Source organism: Brachypodium distachyon, chromosome 1 (assembly GCF_000005505.3).
Source record: "Brachypodium distachyon strain Bd21 chromosome 1, Brachypodium_distachyon_v3.0, whole genome shotgun sequence".
Classification (NCBI taxonomy): domain Eukaryota; kingdom Viridiplantae; phylum Streptophyta; class Magnoliopsida; order Poales; family Poaceae; genus Brachypodium; species Brachypodium distachyon.
The window spans coordinates 21,234,733-21,249,815 of record NC_016131.3 but is presented as its reverse complement, the minus strand read 5'-3'; the positions used below and the strand labels follow the sequence as shown (position 1 = coordinate 21,249,815).

The 15,083-nt window shown below is 47.8% G+C and overlaps 2 protein-coding genes across 3 annotated transcripts; both read left to right on the top strand.

Moving 5' to 3' along the window:
• The first annotated feature begins 374 nt into the window (after nt 1–374).
• On the top strand, nt 375–2,376 carry LOC100833531 (AAA-ATPase At3g50940). Its single transcript, XM_003560100.4, has one exon. The coding sequence runs from the start codon at nt 575–577 to the stop codon at nt 2,084–2,086; it is 1,512 nt and encodes a 503-aa protein (XP_003560148.1). The 5' UTR covers nt 375–574; the 3' UTR covers nt 2,087–2,376.
• Nucleotides 2,377–4,708: 2,332 nt separating this feature from the next.
• LOC100833220 (AAA-ATPase At3g50940) lies at nt 4,709–7,002 on the top strand. Of its 2 annotated transcripts, XM_024457352.1 has the most exons (3): nt 4,709–4,860; nt 4,937–6,156; nt 6,265–7,002. In XM_024457352.1, the coding sequence occupies exons 2-3, from the start codon at nt 5,122–5,124 to the stop codon at nt 6,649–6,651; spliced, it is 1,422 nt and encodes a 473-aa protein (XP_024313120.1). In that variant the 5' UTR covers nt 4,709–4,860; nt 4,937–5,121; the 3' UTR covers nt 6,652–7,002. The 2 variants fall into 2 exon arrangements, with proteins under 2 accessions (XP_024313120.1, XP_003560147.1); XM_003560099.4 differs by having other exon boundaries at nt 4,709–6,156.
• Nucleotides 7,003–15,083: the final 8,081 nt, after the last annotated feature.

Below are 15,083 nucleotides of genomic sequence, written 5' to 3'. Positions count from 1 at the left end.
CTGAACTTTATTTGATGGGAAAATGACATGAAGTTCGTAGGTTCATTTTTTCTTCTTCAGAGAATTCAAACTTCTAACAAATTATTAAAAGTGTCGTCCTTAGTGGATTGTTTTAGTCTGGCAACTTCATCCGTGTGGTTCAAAGGACACACTTGAGAAAAATCCTACCCTCATTCTTATACAAATCTAAGTCACTTATTTTTGGATGGAGGGAATGGATTTAAATTCCTATAAATTTCCTTTTAAAATCCAAGGAGATCTTTTAGAACTTTCATCACGCTCACGCAGTAAACATGCATTTATAGTTTGACGATCAAGCTTGTAGTTATACTTCCAACACCCTCACAGCAGAGTGCGGAAGGACTCGACTCATACTAGTGGAGTACGGTCTACGGTGCAAAGCAAAAGGCAAATCTCGCCGCGACTCACTCGCACATCTCAACTTTTTTTCTGAATCAGAACGCACAGCTCAACTTCAAAGCCAAAGCCAAAGCCAGAGATCCGAAAAGCGAAGAAGCAAACAAGTGAACAACCACTCGCAAACAGCTAGTGCGGCAGGCAACGAACGGCGCGGATGGAAGAACTCGCACCGGGCAGCTCGTCCTCGGCCTACGGCGGCAAGGCGACCGACGCGTACCGGAAGGCGCTGAGCACGGCAGCGTCAGCGGCGGCGTACGCGGTGCTGGCCCGGAGCATGGCGCGGGAGCTCCTCCCGGACGAGGTGCGCGCCGCGGCGGCCTGGGGCGCGTCCGTGGTCCGCGCGCGGTTCGGCTGGGGCGGCAAGGAGCGGCGCACGCTCGTCGTCCGGAGCCAGAGCACCAGGCCCGGCGGCAGCGGCAGCGAGGAGAATCTCTTCCTGGACGCCGCGCGGACGTACCTCTCCTCCAGGCTCGACCTGCGCGCCATGCGCCGCCTCGGGATCACGCTCTGCAAGGCGGCCCTGGACGATGGCCCGCGCAGCTGGAGGAGGCGCCTGTTCATCGAGCCCGGGGACTCCACCGTCGACGTGTTCCACGGCGTCGAGTTCACGTGGACGTCCGTCGACACCAACAAGGGCCGCGAAGGAGGACAGAAGAAGGTTGTCCAGGACGGGGACCGCGAGCTCGTGCTGCACCTCAGCTTCGACGCGGAGCACACGGACATGGCCATGGAGAGGTACGTGCCCTTCGTGATGGCGTCGGCCGAGGAGACGAGGCAGCGGGAGCGGTCGCTCCAGATCTGCATGAACGAGGGGGGCTCCTGGTACAGGCTGCAGCATCACCACCCGGCCACGTTCGACACGCTCGCTATGGACCCGGCGCTCAAGCGGTCCATCGTCGCCGACCTCGACCTCTTCGCCGACAGGAGGGACCACTACCGGCGGATCGGCAAGGCGTGGAAGCGCGGGTACCTGCTCTACGGCCCGCCCGGCACCGGCAAGTCCAGCCTCGTGGCCGCCATGGCCAACCACCTCCGGTACAACCTCTACGACCTCGACCTCTCCAGCGCGCGCAACTCCACGCTGCTGTGGCTGCTCGTCAGCATGTCTGACAGGTCCATCCTCGTCATCGAGGACATCGATTGCTGCTTCGACGCCAAGTCTTCCAGGGACTCTGCTAAGAAGATGCCGGTGCCGGCCGACGCCGGTGATTCCGACGACGACGACGCCGCCCCGCCGGGCAAATCCTCCTCCTCCTGCCTCCCGGGACCAAAGCAGCAACAGCAGGACGTAACGCTGTCCGGGCTTCTCAACTTCATCGACGGGCTGTGGTCGACCAGCGGCCAGGAGCGGATCATCGTCTTCACCACCAACTACAAGGACCGCCTCGACCCGGCGCTGCTGCGGCCGGGGCGCATGGACATGCACGTCTACATGGGATTCTGCTGCTGGGAGGCGTTCAAGACGTTGGCCCGGAACTACTTCGCCGTCGACGACCATCCTCTGTTCACGGAGATACAACAACTGCTCGCGGCGGTGGAGGTGACGCCGGCCGAGGTGTCCGAGATGCTGCTGAGGAGCAATGACCCCGATGTCGCGTTCCGGGGTCTCGGGGAGTTCCTCAAAGAGAAGAAGCAACAGAGAGAGATCTGTGAAATCCAGGCATGAACGTTCATCAAGAGAAGTACTAATTAAGATCCAGGGAAGGCATGAAGGCTGAAGGGGGATAACTCAATCATAGCTCACTTCAAGAACTAGCTAGTAGCTACCATGGGAATCGGATGAACATGAACCACTGCTGTTTTGTTTTGCAAATGTCTTGCATTGTTGTAACGCTGAATCGTAGTTGAGGTCCTGCGGATGCTCCCCTGATCGTTTTCTGGACGCGTTGTTATGAAGGCACTGTTTATTTTGGGAATGTCGTCGTTATTTCTAGTACTGATGCTTCGCTTGATAGATGATTTCGTTCTTGTTCGAATGTATGAATAAGATCTTCTTTCTAATTCGCGGTAGAGTTCTTTGGGCCTTGGGGAAGGAGATGGAATTAGTTATTTTCGGGTGCACACTCAGTTCTCTGTCTCTATATAACGTGTCACGTGTGTAGTTATTGTTATCATTTCGTATATTCCGTACATGACTTTGAAAGTCCTGCAAACTCATGTAAATAAAATCATTTCTTGGTGCGGTCTGTTTTGGACCTTAAAGCTAACATGTGTTTCGTTTCATTAAGACCTTTAGGACATCAACAATAGTAGTTGACGGTAAAATATCTTATCATTAAATGAGATGGTGTATACTAGTAAAAATGTTAACGTTTTAGCTGACTCTTAGATGATTCTTGTGTTAAAAGTCCAACTTTTCATTTCAAATAAGGGTCAATCAAGACTCAGTCTTTGCGGATGCCTTTACAAAACCTCCGGTTTTTGCACTTACTTTGTGCTTACTAAGGAAATAAATTCAATCATTTATGCAAGTATTGCTCTTGCGTATGGCTTGCGGTTATGAGCTATGCTACAAAGACCACAATACAAGAAATCGATGGAGCTCTTTCTTGCATTAGTGTTGGAACATCTTAAATTGGAGGGTGGCCCAGGTTGTTCTCAGAGGCTATGATCGGTGGCGGCGTCCTATGAAAATTTAGGAAAACCAACGATCATCAGAATAGGATGGCAAAAAACCACTAAGTCTTAGCTCGGCGCCCTCGTGGGTGGTGCCAAGCCCCCTCGCTGTGATGGAGGTTAGGGTGCCACATTGGTCATGAACGTTGGGCGTTGAATGAAGCCGTTGACGGAGGTGCCGCTTAGTGCAAGGTCGGCGCCAATGAAGTATCAGAAGAGAAATGATGTTTTGAAAGAGACTGTGTGTTTAATCAAGTTCTAATCATAGTTATTTAGGATAAAGAATTCCTGAACATTTAGGTGGACACTAGAGACTACATGAGATTAAGGGTTCAACCGTCTCCCTCTCCTCTCCCACTGTCACAGCATTGATGTCTTCCCTTTGTCTTCCACACAACCGTACAAACTATATTTCTCTTTCACATTTTTGTTGACATTTGTCCCCACCAAGATCAATTATCGACGATGACAATTCGATGTGCGCAGCACACGGTTAATTGTGTGTTAAGTCTGAAGGGACGTCATTCCCCGTCCCTGTGTCGGAGCTGCCTCCCCATGATCTCGAACGATCAACCAGCTCAACCCTCCTTTATCCCCCTCCCCCCCTCCCCCTCTTATGTCCCTTTCCTCCTTCTCCCGTCGCTCATCTCCTCAATCCAATTGCAATACGAAGCTTATTTTGACGAGAGGAGTTTTTTTGACCTAGATCAGACTAGTGTACCCTTGGATCTTACCTGAAATTTTCGAGATATGAGCCCAATTAAACACTAAGCTAATTTATGCTAAGCAGGTTGATGATCTAATCATACAATAAGTAGATCCATGTGAGAATGGACCACACTTAATGTGCTGCAGTATCGAAAAGGCAATACCAAAATTAAAACGATATTATTCTAAGACCTAATATAATTACCCATTTACTTATATTCGAAGTAAAAAAAACTTACTATTTCATTGCTGTGGACCAATTCTAACTGCGGGCCTAGGACGGAATATTTTAAGAGGTTACAGTGCCTAAATGAAATGGATTAAAAGTCTAACCTAAAAAATCAATAGTAAACAGTTTGTCAGAAATCTAAAACAAAAGAAACTTTGTTGTTTTCTATGATGTGATGAATGGTTCGGTCTTATTCGGTTCACAGGATTTTGAAATCACGGCAATAGGAAAAAAAGAGAATTGAAATGTCATGCATACACTAATTCTTAGAATATTTTTTTCAATGACATCTCATATAATGTTTAGATCTTTAAAAGTTAGGTCAATTTGATCATAATCCTTGAAGAATGTAGCACCTCTGTTCCTATGAAACGAATGGTGAAGATAGGAAAAAATTCGAAGAGTTGAAATCCTCTAAAGATCCTTTGAGAATTCTTCGAATGGAATGAGCCCTTCATACCTAGATCGAGTAGAAGATTTCCATATTTTGATCCTTATAACACTGCATTGTATGTATGAGTACAATTGAGCGCTGATCACCTCCTCCGAAATTTACAGTGATCATGCTGTCCAAGACAACGACGATAGAGATCTTGAGAGGCCCGGAGCGAGAAAGAGAGCTGGGCTTCTTGACCCGACGTGCTCATCAATGCCTCCGTTCTGCAACAAGACAAGATTGAAAGCCTTTTGCTTTCGCTCTGCCACAAGCAACATACAACACCTATGCTAGCTGCACGGCACCGTCGGGCTGTACGCAGGCAGCTCGTACGCTGCAGCAGGCCATAGCCCATAGGCCACGAAAGCTGAGAGCCTGAGACTGCGAGACAAAGGGAGCACCAGGACTCTAGGAGGCTATCACCAAACGGGAACTCTGGAAGCCTGCAAAAGTACTCCGCCATCAACCTGGCCTGTACTATCTTTCCCATTCTTGTCCTCGGTTCAACTCTTGTTCTGTTTTTACAGCTGTAGCGCTGCGTCGCACCGTAAATTGGAGCAGTAATTTGACGAGTCCAAATCGAATAGACGACAGAACGGTCAAATAAACACACACATCCGCGAAGCTACACGCGCCGGTCATCTGCTACGCCTACACTACAGTACTACACAACCTTGCATAGCTTCCGCTTGGTTCTTGGCGGCGTCCGTCAATGAATCCCCCGCCCCAGGCTGCGCCGTCCTACGGCAAGCTGGTGGACACGTACAAGAAGGCGGTGGCCACGGCGGCGTCGGTGACCGCGTACGCCGTGCTGGCGCGTGGCGTGGCGCGGGAGCTCCTCCCGCACGACCTGCGCGCCGCGGTCACCTGGGGCGCCTCGCTCCTCCGCGCCCGGCTCGAGCCCCGCCCCGCCGAGCGCCGCACCGTCGTCGTCAGGCGTTTCGACGAGCGCCGCGGCCTCAACTGCGTCGTCGAGTCCAACGCGCTCTACGACGACGCGCACGCCTACCTCGCCACCAGGCTCGACCCGCGGACCATGCGCCGCTGCTGCCTCAGCGGAAAGGGCCCAAGCAAGGTCATGTCCATGGAGCGCGGCCAGTCCATGGACGACGTCTTCGAGGGCGTCCGCTTCACGTGGGCGTCCGTCGTCTCGGGGGACGGCCGCCACGAGTCGGCGGACTCGCTGGAGCTCAGCTTCGACGCGGAGCACACGGACCTGGCCCTGGGCACGTACGTGCCCTTCATCTCGGCCGAGGTGACGCAGGCGCGGCGCCGGGAACGCAAGCTCAAAATCTTCATGAACGAGAGCACGTCCTGGCGCGGCATCAGCCACCACCACCCGGCCACGTTCGACACGCTCGCCATGGAACCGGCCGTCAAGCAGGCCGTCCTCGCTGACCTCGACCGCTTCCTGAAGCGCAAGGACTACTACCGCCGGATCGGCAAGGCGTGGAAGCGCGGCTACCTGCTCTTCGGCTCGCCCGGCACCGGCAAGTCCAGCCTGGTTACCGCCATGGCAAACTACCTCCGCTTCAACCTCTACGACCTTGACCTCTCCGAGGTGAGCCACAACTCGATTCTGCAGAGGCTGCTCATCGGCATGCCCAACAAGTCCATCCTCGTCATCGAAGACATCGACTGCTGCTTCAACGCCGCGTCCAGGGAAGACGGCAAGGAGCGCAAGGCGGCTCTGACCAAGGATGGGCAGGCCGATGTCGACAATGACACTGAAGATTGCGCAAGCACGGTAAGCTGCGTAGCACTCTATCTTCTGCATAGTAACTACTAAAAAGAAGCGTCGATCTTGATTTGTGACCATCCCGTCTTTGATATCTGAATACTGGGAGCTCTGCAGCCGCCGCCGAGCATAACAGTGTCCGGGCTGCTCAACTTCATCGACGGGCTGTGGTCCACGAGCGGCGAGGAGCGCGTCATCATCTTCACCACCAACTACAAGGACCGCCTCGATCCGGCGCTGCTGCGGCCGGGCCGAATGGACATGCACGTCTACATGGGCTACTGCTGCTGGGAGGCATTCAAGACGCTGGCCCGGAACTACTTCCTCATCGACGACCATCTGCTGTTCCCGGAGATAGAAGAACTGCTTGCCAAGGTGGAGGTGACGCCGGCCGAGGTGTCCGAGATGCTGCTGCGGGATGAGGACGCTGGTGTCGCGCTCCACGGGCTCATGGAGTTTCTCACAGAGAAGGAGCAGGGACTGAGAGATGCAGGGAAGGCATGAAGGGGACTGGTTTAGCAGTGCAATCAGATGCAGCATTGACCAGCTAGTACGTAAACAGAGAAGAACATCCATTGCTTCTGTGTTGCAAGTATTTTGAAGTGCGGACAATCTTGTCCTAATTTCTTTGTCGTTATTAACTGTTAACTAGCATGGTGGCCAGCGATTTGCGCGGGCTGTTTATTTTTATACTCCCTTGGATATAATAAATGTCAGATTTCGTACAACTTCGTACAAAATCTGATAAACTTATTATGAATCGGAGGGACTATTATCTTGGATATAATTGTAAGCCGTATATGTTATATTATTGTGTTTTTTAGGTATCTTATGCATAGAGAAAATCCTTTTAGATGTATGATGCTTCCCGTTGTCCATGCTTATTAAAAAATTAATACTCCGTATATGTTTAGAAGAATGGTAAACATGTTTTAGTTCAGTTATTATTTCATACATGTGTTAGTGACTCCTATGCTCATGCAGTCCGTAAACGTTAATTGGATATAGCGTTAGATTTAGGAAATCTAGTATATTAAAAAATGGAAGGAGTATTAATATCAATATTTGTTAATGTGGGCCGACTCGATTAGACCTGGATGAAAAAAAGAGAAATTGGAATAATTAGGCTGGGCCACGTCCGCGAATCGCCATATAGCTGAATCGGTCAATGGGTCTTGGATTGCGACGTTTGGAGGTAAACGTACGTAATGGAAAACATTGGTCGTGGCTGCAACGTTTGGAACGTAAACGTAGGTAATCTAAAACGATTACTACGATGCTTAGATCTCAGATCCAACGGTCATAATAATTGAAGTGATGTGGATCAACGTGAAGCCTTCACTGCGTACCCCTCATATCGCTTTTAGTATATAATAGATAGATTGTTGCGGACCAGTAACAGTTGTTTGTCTCCTACTATTTGGGAACTGATTTAGACTAGTAACAGGTGTCTGTCGTTCTGTCCTTCAATTCACTCTAGAATTCTCGGATTAGCCTAATTACGTCTATGGCAATTGATTGAAAAAAAATTAGAGCACCGTCGATTCCTTCGTTCCCGTTCACGCCTTCCACCTCTCCCTTCCCTCGTCAACACTGAGTAATGACGTAGTCCTAATTGCTTGCATTTGGAGACCCAAAAGTGCGCAAACATATGTGTACTTTTAAGCTTCGTTTTTGTACCTAAAATGCACAAAAACTTATGTGCATTTCATATCTAAAAACGTGCAACCTACCAATTACACACTTCTAAACTCCTAATTGCAAAAAAAAAAAATTGTTCCATTCCAGACTCCAAGATGTGCAATGACTAAATTTCAAATTTTAAACTCAAAATTGCAAAAAACAGGGGGTGCAATTTCAGGCTCCAAAATGTGCAGCAACTCAATTGAACAAAACATGTGCAATTTCAGACTCCAAAATGTGCAAAATGTTTATTGCAAACTTTGAACTCGAAATTTAAAAAAAAACAGTATGTGCAAATCTAGGCTCCAAGAATTTGTAACTGCCACAAGACACATTTTAAAGTCAAGATTGCACAAAAACCATATATGTCCAACTAGAACCTGTGAAATATAACCCATCTAATGGTGGAAATTAACCGGAACAAAACAAAGTTTTATGTTGTTTATGCAGTAGACGCTCCCACAATCAAATTTGAGAACTTCGATTTGATATAGGGAACAATGCATACGAGACCGTCCCATAAGAGAGAATGCAAAGCGGTAAGCAAGAGGAGCTAGGAGGAGTGCAATGGGATGGTGGCTAGCAACATGACCACTGTTGGCTCTAAGGTTTCAACCTTTTGCCGATCGAGGTTCACATGTACTCCTCACCCCTTGACCATAGGGATGATCGAGACGACGGCGCTTGAAAGGGCTAGACAATCTACTTATACACTTCAACACCCCTTCCCACGTGTGAGTGAGAAGACAAGTCAACAAGTGTAAACTCAGAGATATTGAGGCTCAAGAGGCAAATACATGGACGGAGGGGGTAACATCAATTTTTAATATAAATTGTGAAAGTCAGGACTTGAACTTGAGACCTTTGGTTTTGATACTATGTCAAGCTTCATGCATTAGCCAACGCAACCAAAAGACCAATCTCATGGAAAGAGCTAGGCAATCCACTTATACACTTCAACAATATCGAAGTAGTCATTGACATCGGGCATGATGATGGTGATGGCCCTAATTTTTTGTTTTTGTACACACTTTTTTGATTGATCCACAGTAGGATGCTCTATCTTATTTTCCTCGGAAATTGAAATTAAAGAACAACCGTACCGCTGAACTATGCCTTCTTGAAAATGTTTAAGGTTACAGTTGGACTCTAACTTCACTACGTTAGGTGTTGGAGTCGAACACTTGTAACCCATGCTTAATACATAAAGGCACCATGGGTAGTCACAATAAACTGGACAAAAAACTAGCATACTATTCATGAGTTCACGAGGGAACGGTCCGACGCCTGTGGTAGTGGTGACGGGACTTGCCATGCCCGAAGCTCTCTCCCCCATCCCCCGAACCAAAAAACCCAAAAATCTCGACGCTCCTCCTCCCTCGCCGTCGCAGGCTCGCATAGCATGATGATGTCTCTCCTCCTAGCGGCGGTGCGGGCCAGATCCAGCGGCAGTCCTTGTCGCGGTGTCCTGGCTTCGCCTGGCAGCACCGGCGGTCAGCCCTGGCCAAGTCTTGGAGGCGATTTCGGACTTCTCGGGCCGCATGGAGGCGGCGGAGCTGGCTGTGGCATGGTTGCGGTCTGCCAGGCCACGTCCTTGGAGGCGGCGAAGCCGGCCCGATGCGACTGCGGTGGGTGCGGCCACTATTTGTTGCAGCTGCGGTCCTCTTCACCACCGATTCTAAGTCGGCGCTTCATCGACTTCGGAGAAGACGTTGTGTCAATGATGCGGGTTTGATATCAGGGGAAACCCTTGGTCGGGCAAGCACGACAACGGTGACGTCCTTGGACGTCTCTCCTTCTATGAAGCGTTTTCGAGGTACTCCTGCACCACCCTCGCTCTAGGTTCCTGGGTGAAAACCCAAAGTCCTCGGACTGGGCGGCGGCGGCATTGACAGTGTCGCTCTCCCTCTTTGCAGCGCAGTTTGGGGAAATTTAGATTTGCAGGTGAGAGGTTTAGGTCGGCGGCTGAGCACTTGCTCGTCTGGCTCTACTTTGCATCGCCGTTAATGCGTCACTCTACGTCTTGAAGATGGGTTGGCCCAAGACGGTGGCTGCTAATTTTGGAGCGTGCGCATACGGCACATGCTGGAAGTTAGCTTGACCTGCCTTCGTGGCCTCCGGATTTAGATGTTGGGCGGTGGTGCGCGGTAAGGGCATACGGCCCCGATAATAGCCACACCTTTCATCCCTAGTTTTAAAAACCGGACCGGTGACCGAACCGGTGAGGCTCTCGGTTCCGGTTTTTCCGGTCGAACCGCCGGTTCACCGGTTGAACCGGTCTGGTTTTTTAATATATAAAATGATATGTTTTTAACTAAATACTGCAAATAAAAGATAAAAAACAGCATAATCTCATGACAATATGAATAACAGTGCACACAATAAGTTATTTGTCTCATTATTCTCATACATAATTTCCAAGAAATCAAATGAGGAACATAGCCAGCCACATAGCACATACCACATAGTCTCAAACTCTCAATGTCTCATACAAAAGTGTAAAAACAATCAGGCACAAAGGCTGGTAGCATAGTGTAATACATGCAATAATTAAACTGAGACTTCATGAATGAAACAAAGCAAGAAACTCAGCGATTTTGGAACTGGTAGGTCCAATCGGATGAATCCATGAACCACTTTAGTTGAAGAACAGAGAAGTTGAAGAACACAGAAGGAGGGAGAACAGAGGAGGAGGGAGAACAGAGAAGGAGGGAGAAATTGAGAATTTCTTACCTTGCTGGACTGGCCGGAGTCGAGCCTCGGGGCGGCGATGGTGGCAGAGAGCCGGGGCGGCGCTGGTGGCGGAGAGGAGAGGCTGGGCAGCCCTGGTGGCAGAGAGGAGAGGCGGGGCGGCCCTGGTGGCGGAGAGGAGAGGCTGGGCAGCGGGGGCGCTGGATCTGCAGGCGGCCGGTGGCTCGGTGGCGGCGGAGAGGCGGGGGCGTCCCGGCGGTGGCGGGACGAGGGACTGAGGGAGGGACCGAGGGAGACGGGGGAGAGATTTGAGGGACGACCGAGTCTGCGAGTCAAGTAGATAAGCAAAACCTTAAACGAACGGTATTTTTGGAACGGGAAGTGAACCGGCCGGTTCGAGCCAAGCCGTCCGGTTGGCTGGTTTTCAACAAAAAATGTTGCATCACGAGATTCCATAATAGTATCAACATGTATATCAGGTATCTCAGATTTAACTACTAAGAATCTATAGCCACGCTCTGCTTAGCATAGCGTACAAGATACAATCCACTGTTTTCGGTTCGAACTTGCGTTTCTTGGAAATTGGAACCTCATCAGTGACGGGCGAGCACGCGACCGTCACTGAAGATGTGTCATCAGTGACGGGCATCGTAGGCCCGTTACTAATGATGGTCATCAGTGACGAGTTCAAACGATCCGTCACTGATGACTCGTCATATATGCAATGTTTTGTAGGTGTGGGTTCAGCCATATGATGAAGAGGGAGTTAACAGACGATGCTTTAATTAGGATCAAATTATTAAATGGGGTTATCAGTGGCAAAACTTTTGTTAAATGATGCCAATAAGCGGTAATCTCACTAAACGGGGTCAAAGCTGACAAAAGGTGAAACTTAGGATAAAAATGGAATTCACTCTGAATACAACCGGTACCTTGAAATGAATAGAAGCCGTCCATCCGTGGAGATCCAACAGTCCATACCGATGTACTCGCTCCGTTTCATAATTCTTGTCTCAAATTTGTCCAAAAATAGATCTATCTATTCCTAAAAAGTGTCTAGATGCATGTAATATTTCGACAAGAATTATGAAACGAAGGGAGTATACTGATGGAATTTAGACTAAATTAGGCGACCGTTATACTCCCAATTTAGTACTCCCTCGGTCCAACAAAGGATGTCTCAACTTTGACTAAATTTGAATGTATTTATATACTAAGTCATGTCTAAATACATTCAAATTTTGACAAACTTGAGACATCTTTTATTGGACGGAGGAAGTATGTGGTTTTGAGGGTAATTTGGGAAAGTCCTAATTTTTCTGCCCCGCCTCCCGCTCCGGCGCAGGCCCGCAGCCTCGTTCTACTTCCATTCGTTCACATTCTTCATCTTCCCTGCTCCCGCATACACGGCTGTCCACTAGGTCTCCGGCCACCGCTGTCGTGCACCTGCCGGGGAGGTTTCCGGCCGTCGACCGTCGCAGCCAAGCGCCTGCCTTCCGTGAGCCCGTATGCTCGTCCTCCAGCGTGCGAATTCAGGCAGGTCATGAGAGATCATGGCGATTTTACGAGTGAAAAGAGGGGCTCGCCGCAAGGTCTACGAGGGATAGGACCGGCGGCAAGTTCAACGGAAGGAGGTAGAGGGCCACGAGCGGCTTGCTGGCGAGGAGGACGAGGGCTGTAGCCGGCGACCAGGGAGACGAGCGTGGAGGGCAGCGGCTAGACGGAGTCAGGCGAAAGCAGAAAATGGGCCGAAGCCCATCAGGAATGCCCTTTACGAATTAAAAAAGCTTTTACTATTAATTCTTTTAAATGGAAAATACCTAATACCCTGAAAAAATGAACGGTGGATGATTATACACTACCCCTCCCTCCTGACAGTAAAGGGTACCGTAAAAACACTCAAAGTTATACTCCCTCTGTTTTCATATTAAGTGACTCATGTTTGCCAAATATAGATGTAATATATGTCTAAAAAAATCTAGGTACATATAATATAAAGTCATTTAATATGGGACGGAGGGAGTACTAAATAAGCAACACTTATTATGGATGAAAGAGAGTATTATATATTTCAGTGTTATCATTCTTATGGCAAACGTTTTCGTGGTGCAGTAGTGTTTCTCTACCCCTGTTTAGTCACCGAGATCACAGGTTTGAGTGCTTGTTCTCCTCTCTTTTTTGTCATTCCAAATTTTAAAACAAAGATGTGGCGCATAACGAAGCTTGGAATACAAGACCTCAACTGGGTTAGAAGAGTACTCATGCATATAGAGCATTCAAAACCTAGATATATATTTGTCATTTTTGGGGAGGTCTGATGAAAGCCATACGGTTTTTTGTTTTGTTTTGGCTCGTTCACTATTAAAGACGGCTCTCAAGTGAGATTTTGAGAGGATTCTTGGCTTGGGGTCGTGCCCTCCGAGAGCAATATCCGCCCCTATTTCTCATCCTCTTCCTTTCCTCCAAATGTGTCTTTCAGGCGTAGCCTTGTTGGATTCAAATTGGTTGCCTGGACTAAGCTCCTTAATCGCTTTATTTATGTAAACCTATCCCCTGGATGAGACGAGTTCTGATGGAATCTGCATCTCAATGACGTGTTTTCGGTCAAATCGATGTACCAGGCTTTTATTCATTCTGATGTCCCGATTGCCAACGACGGGTTATGGAAACTAAAGGTTTCTTTAAAAATTAAAATTTTCCTTTGGTTCTTGAGGGGGGGGGGGGGGGGGGGCGTTCTGTCATGAAGATGAGACTATTACGCACCTTTTTTTTGGTGTCGTGTCTCTCGCTTTGTGTGGTCAATGGTCCAGATAACTTCTAATATTTTCTCCCCTCGTGATGTTACTCATATGTTTGGGTCCTGATTAGAGGGGGGGGGGGATAATCTAAGATTGAGACCGTTTCTCATGGTTGGGGCAGCTGCTTTATGTTGGGCAATTTGGTTTTGCAGAAATGATATTGTTTTTAATAGAAAGAACTTAACTTCTCCAATGCAGGTCTTCTATTCGTCCACTCATTGGCTCCGCACTTGGTCTACTCTCCTCAAACCAGTGGATCACCAACTGGCTTTGATGGCGTGCAACACTTTGGAGCAATTGGTCAGAGACATTTTTACCCACAATGGGTGGCCGTCTAGTCTGCGAATTGAGCATGCATAGAGAGTTATTTTCTTTCATTGTAATTTTTGAGTTTTGTTTCGTACTTGTGTGGCTGTGTGTGTTTCGGTGCAGAGGCCGGGGGTATGATACTCTTTCATTGGATGCTTGATATAGCTTTGAGATGAATAAAAAGCTTCCATTTTCAAAAAAAGATATATATTTGCTGTAGAAGAAATTTGAATTCAAATTTTTGATTTAAATTTACGCGGTCTCCATTTGGTAAATCTGTGGTTACGATGGTAACCGCGTTTAATGTTATTGCTTTCGGGTTCTTCTTCATTAAGGTGGAGCATCGGTACAATGGTTCTGTCTCATGCTCTCAGCTACCTACAGTGCGACGTTGTTCTTGTCATCAGCCTCTTTTGCTGCCCGTCTCCTTTGTTGGAGGAATTCCATGAGCTTCCATTCTCCTCCTCCATTACCATTACTTACTTATTTAGTGTAATACACATTTATCATTATTGGACTGAAATCCGAGTGGGTGCTGCCTAGGTAGACTCTTTGGTTATCCCTTCTATTTATACCTTTTCTGCATCTTTGCTAATCCCGTTTCTTCCACTTCCCCTGCCGGCAGCCATGTTTGTTGCCTAGGTAGGTTCTTCCTTTTTTCCTATAGACAGATGGCAGCTTAATTTTGTCTTGGTATGGTAGCTATTTGTATGCTTCATTCTTTTGTTACTGTTATTGCAGTTAGTTTTGGGGAAATTGCTACCGATCGGCTTCCAAAAGCTTCCGTGACTTCCAAGCTTGCAAATGGCTCCTGCTCAGGTTAGCTTGCGCTTCTTTGCATCCATCTTTGTTAAAAAAAATTATTTTTTAATGTCCCTGGTTTATTTCCTGCAACTATGAAATTGTGATATTCATTAGTTCATACTTCTGTGTATATATTTTTCTGCATGATTTCTTGCGTGATATCCATTGGTGTGTGATACCCGTTGGTGACATCTTAATCAGGATATATAGCACGGGCTAACAATAAGATGGATGCAGAGGAAGCTGCAGCAACAGCTCTCATAGAGGTACTGAAAAAAGAATACATGTTTCAAATTGATGACATGAATTTTTCTGAGAAGACTATGAATGATCACCATAAAGAAAAATTGAAGATCAAGAGCAGTTATCTTCAAAATAAATTAGAAGAACAAACTACAGTACTGACCAAACATTACAAGGAAGGATGGAAAGTACTACTAAATGACACGGAGTTAGCTGAAGAATCAATAAGCAACATATGTGAAAGCGCACTTGGTACCCTACCTACGAACTATGTCGACTTTACTCACACATATATGATTCATGCAACAAACTGTCTGCATGAATGGATTGAACAAAAGATATTTGAGAGCACCGTCAACTTTCATGAGAAAACCAGTCTGCCAACTGAATAAAATGCTTCCATTCTTT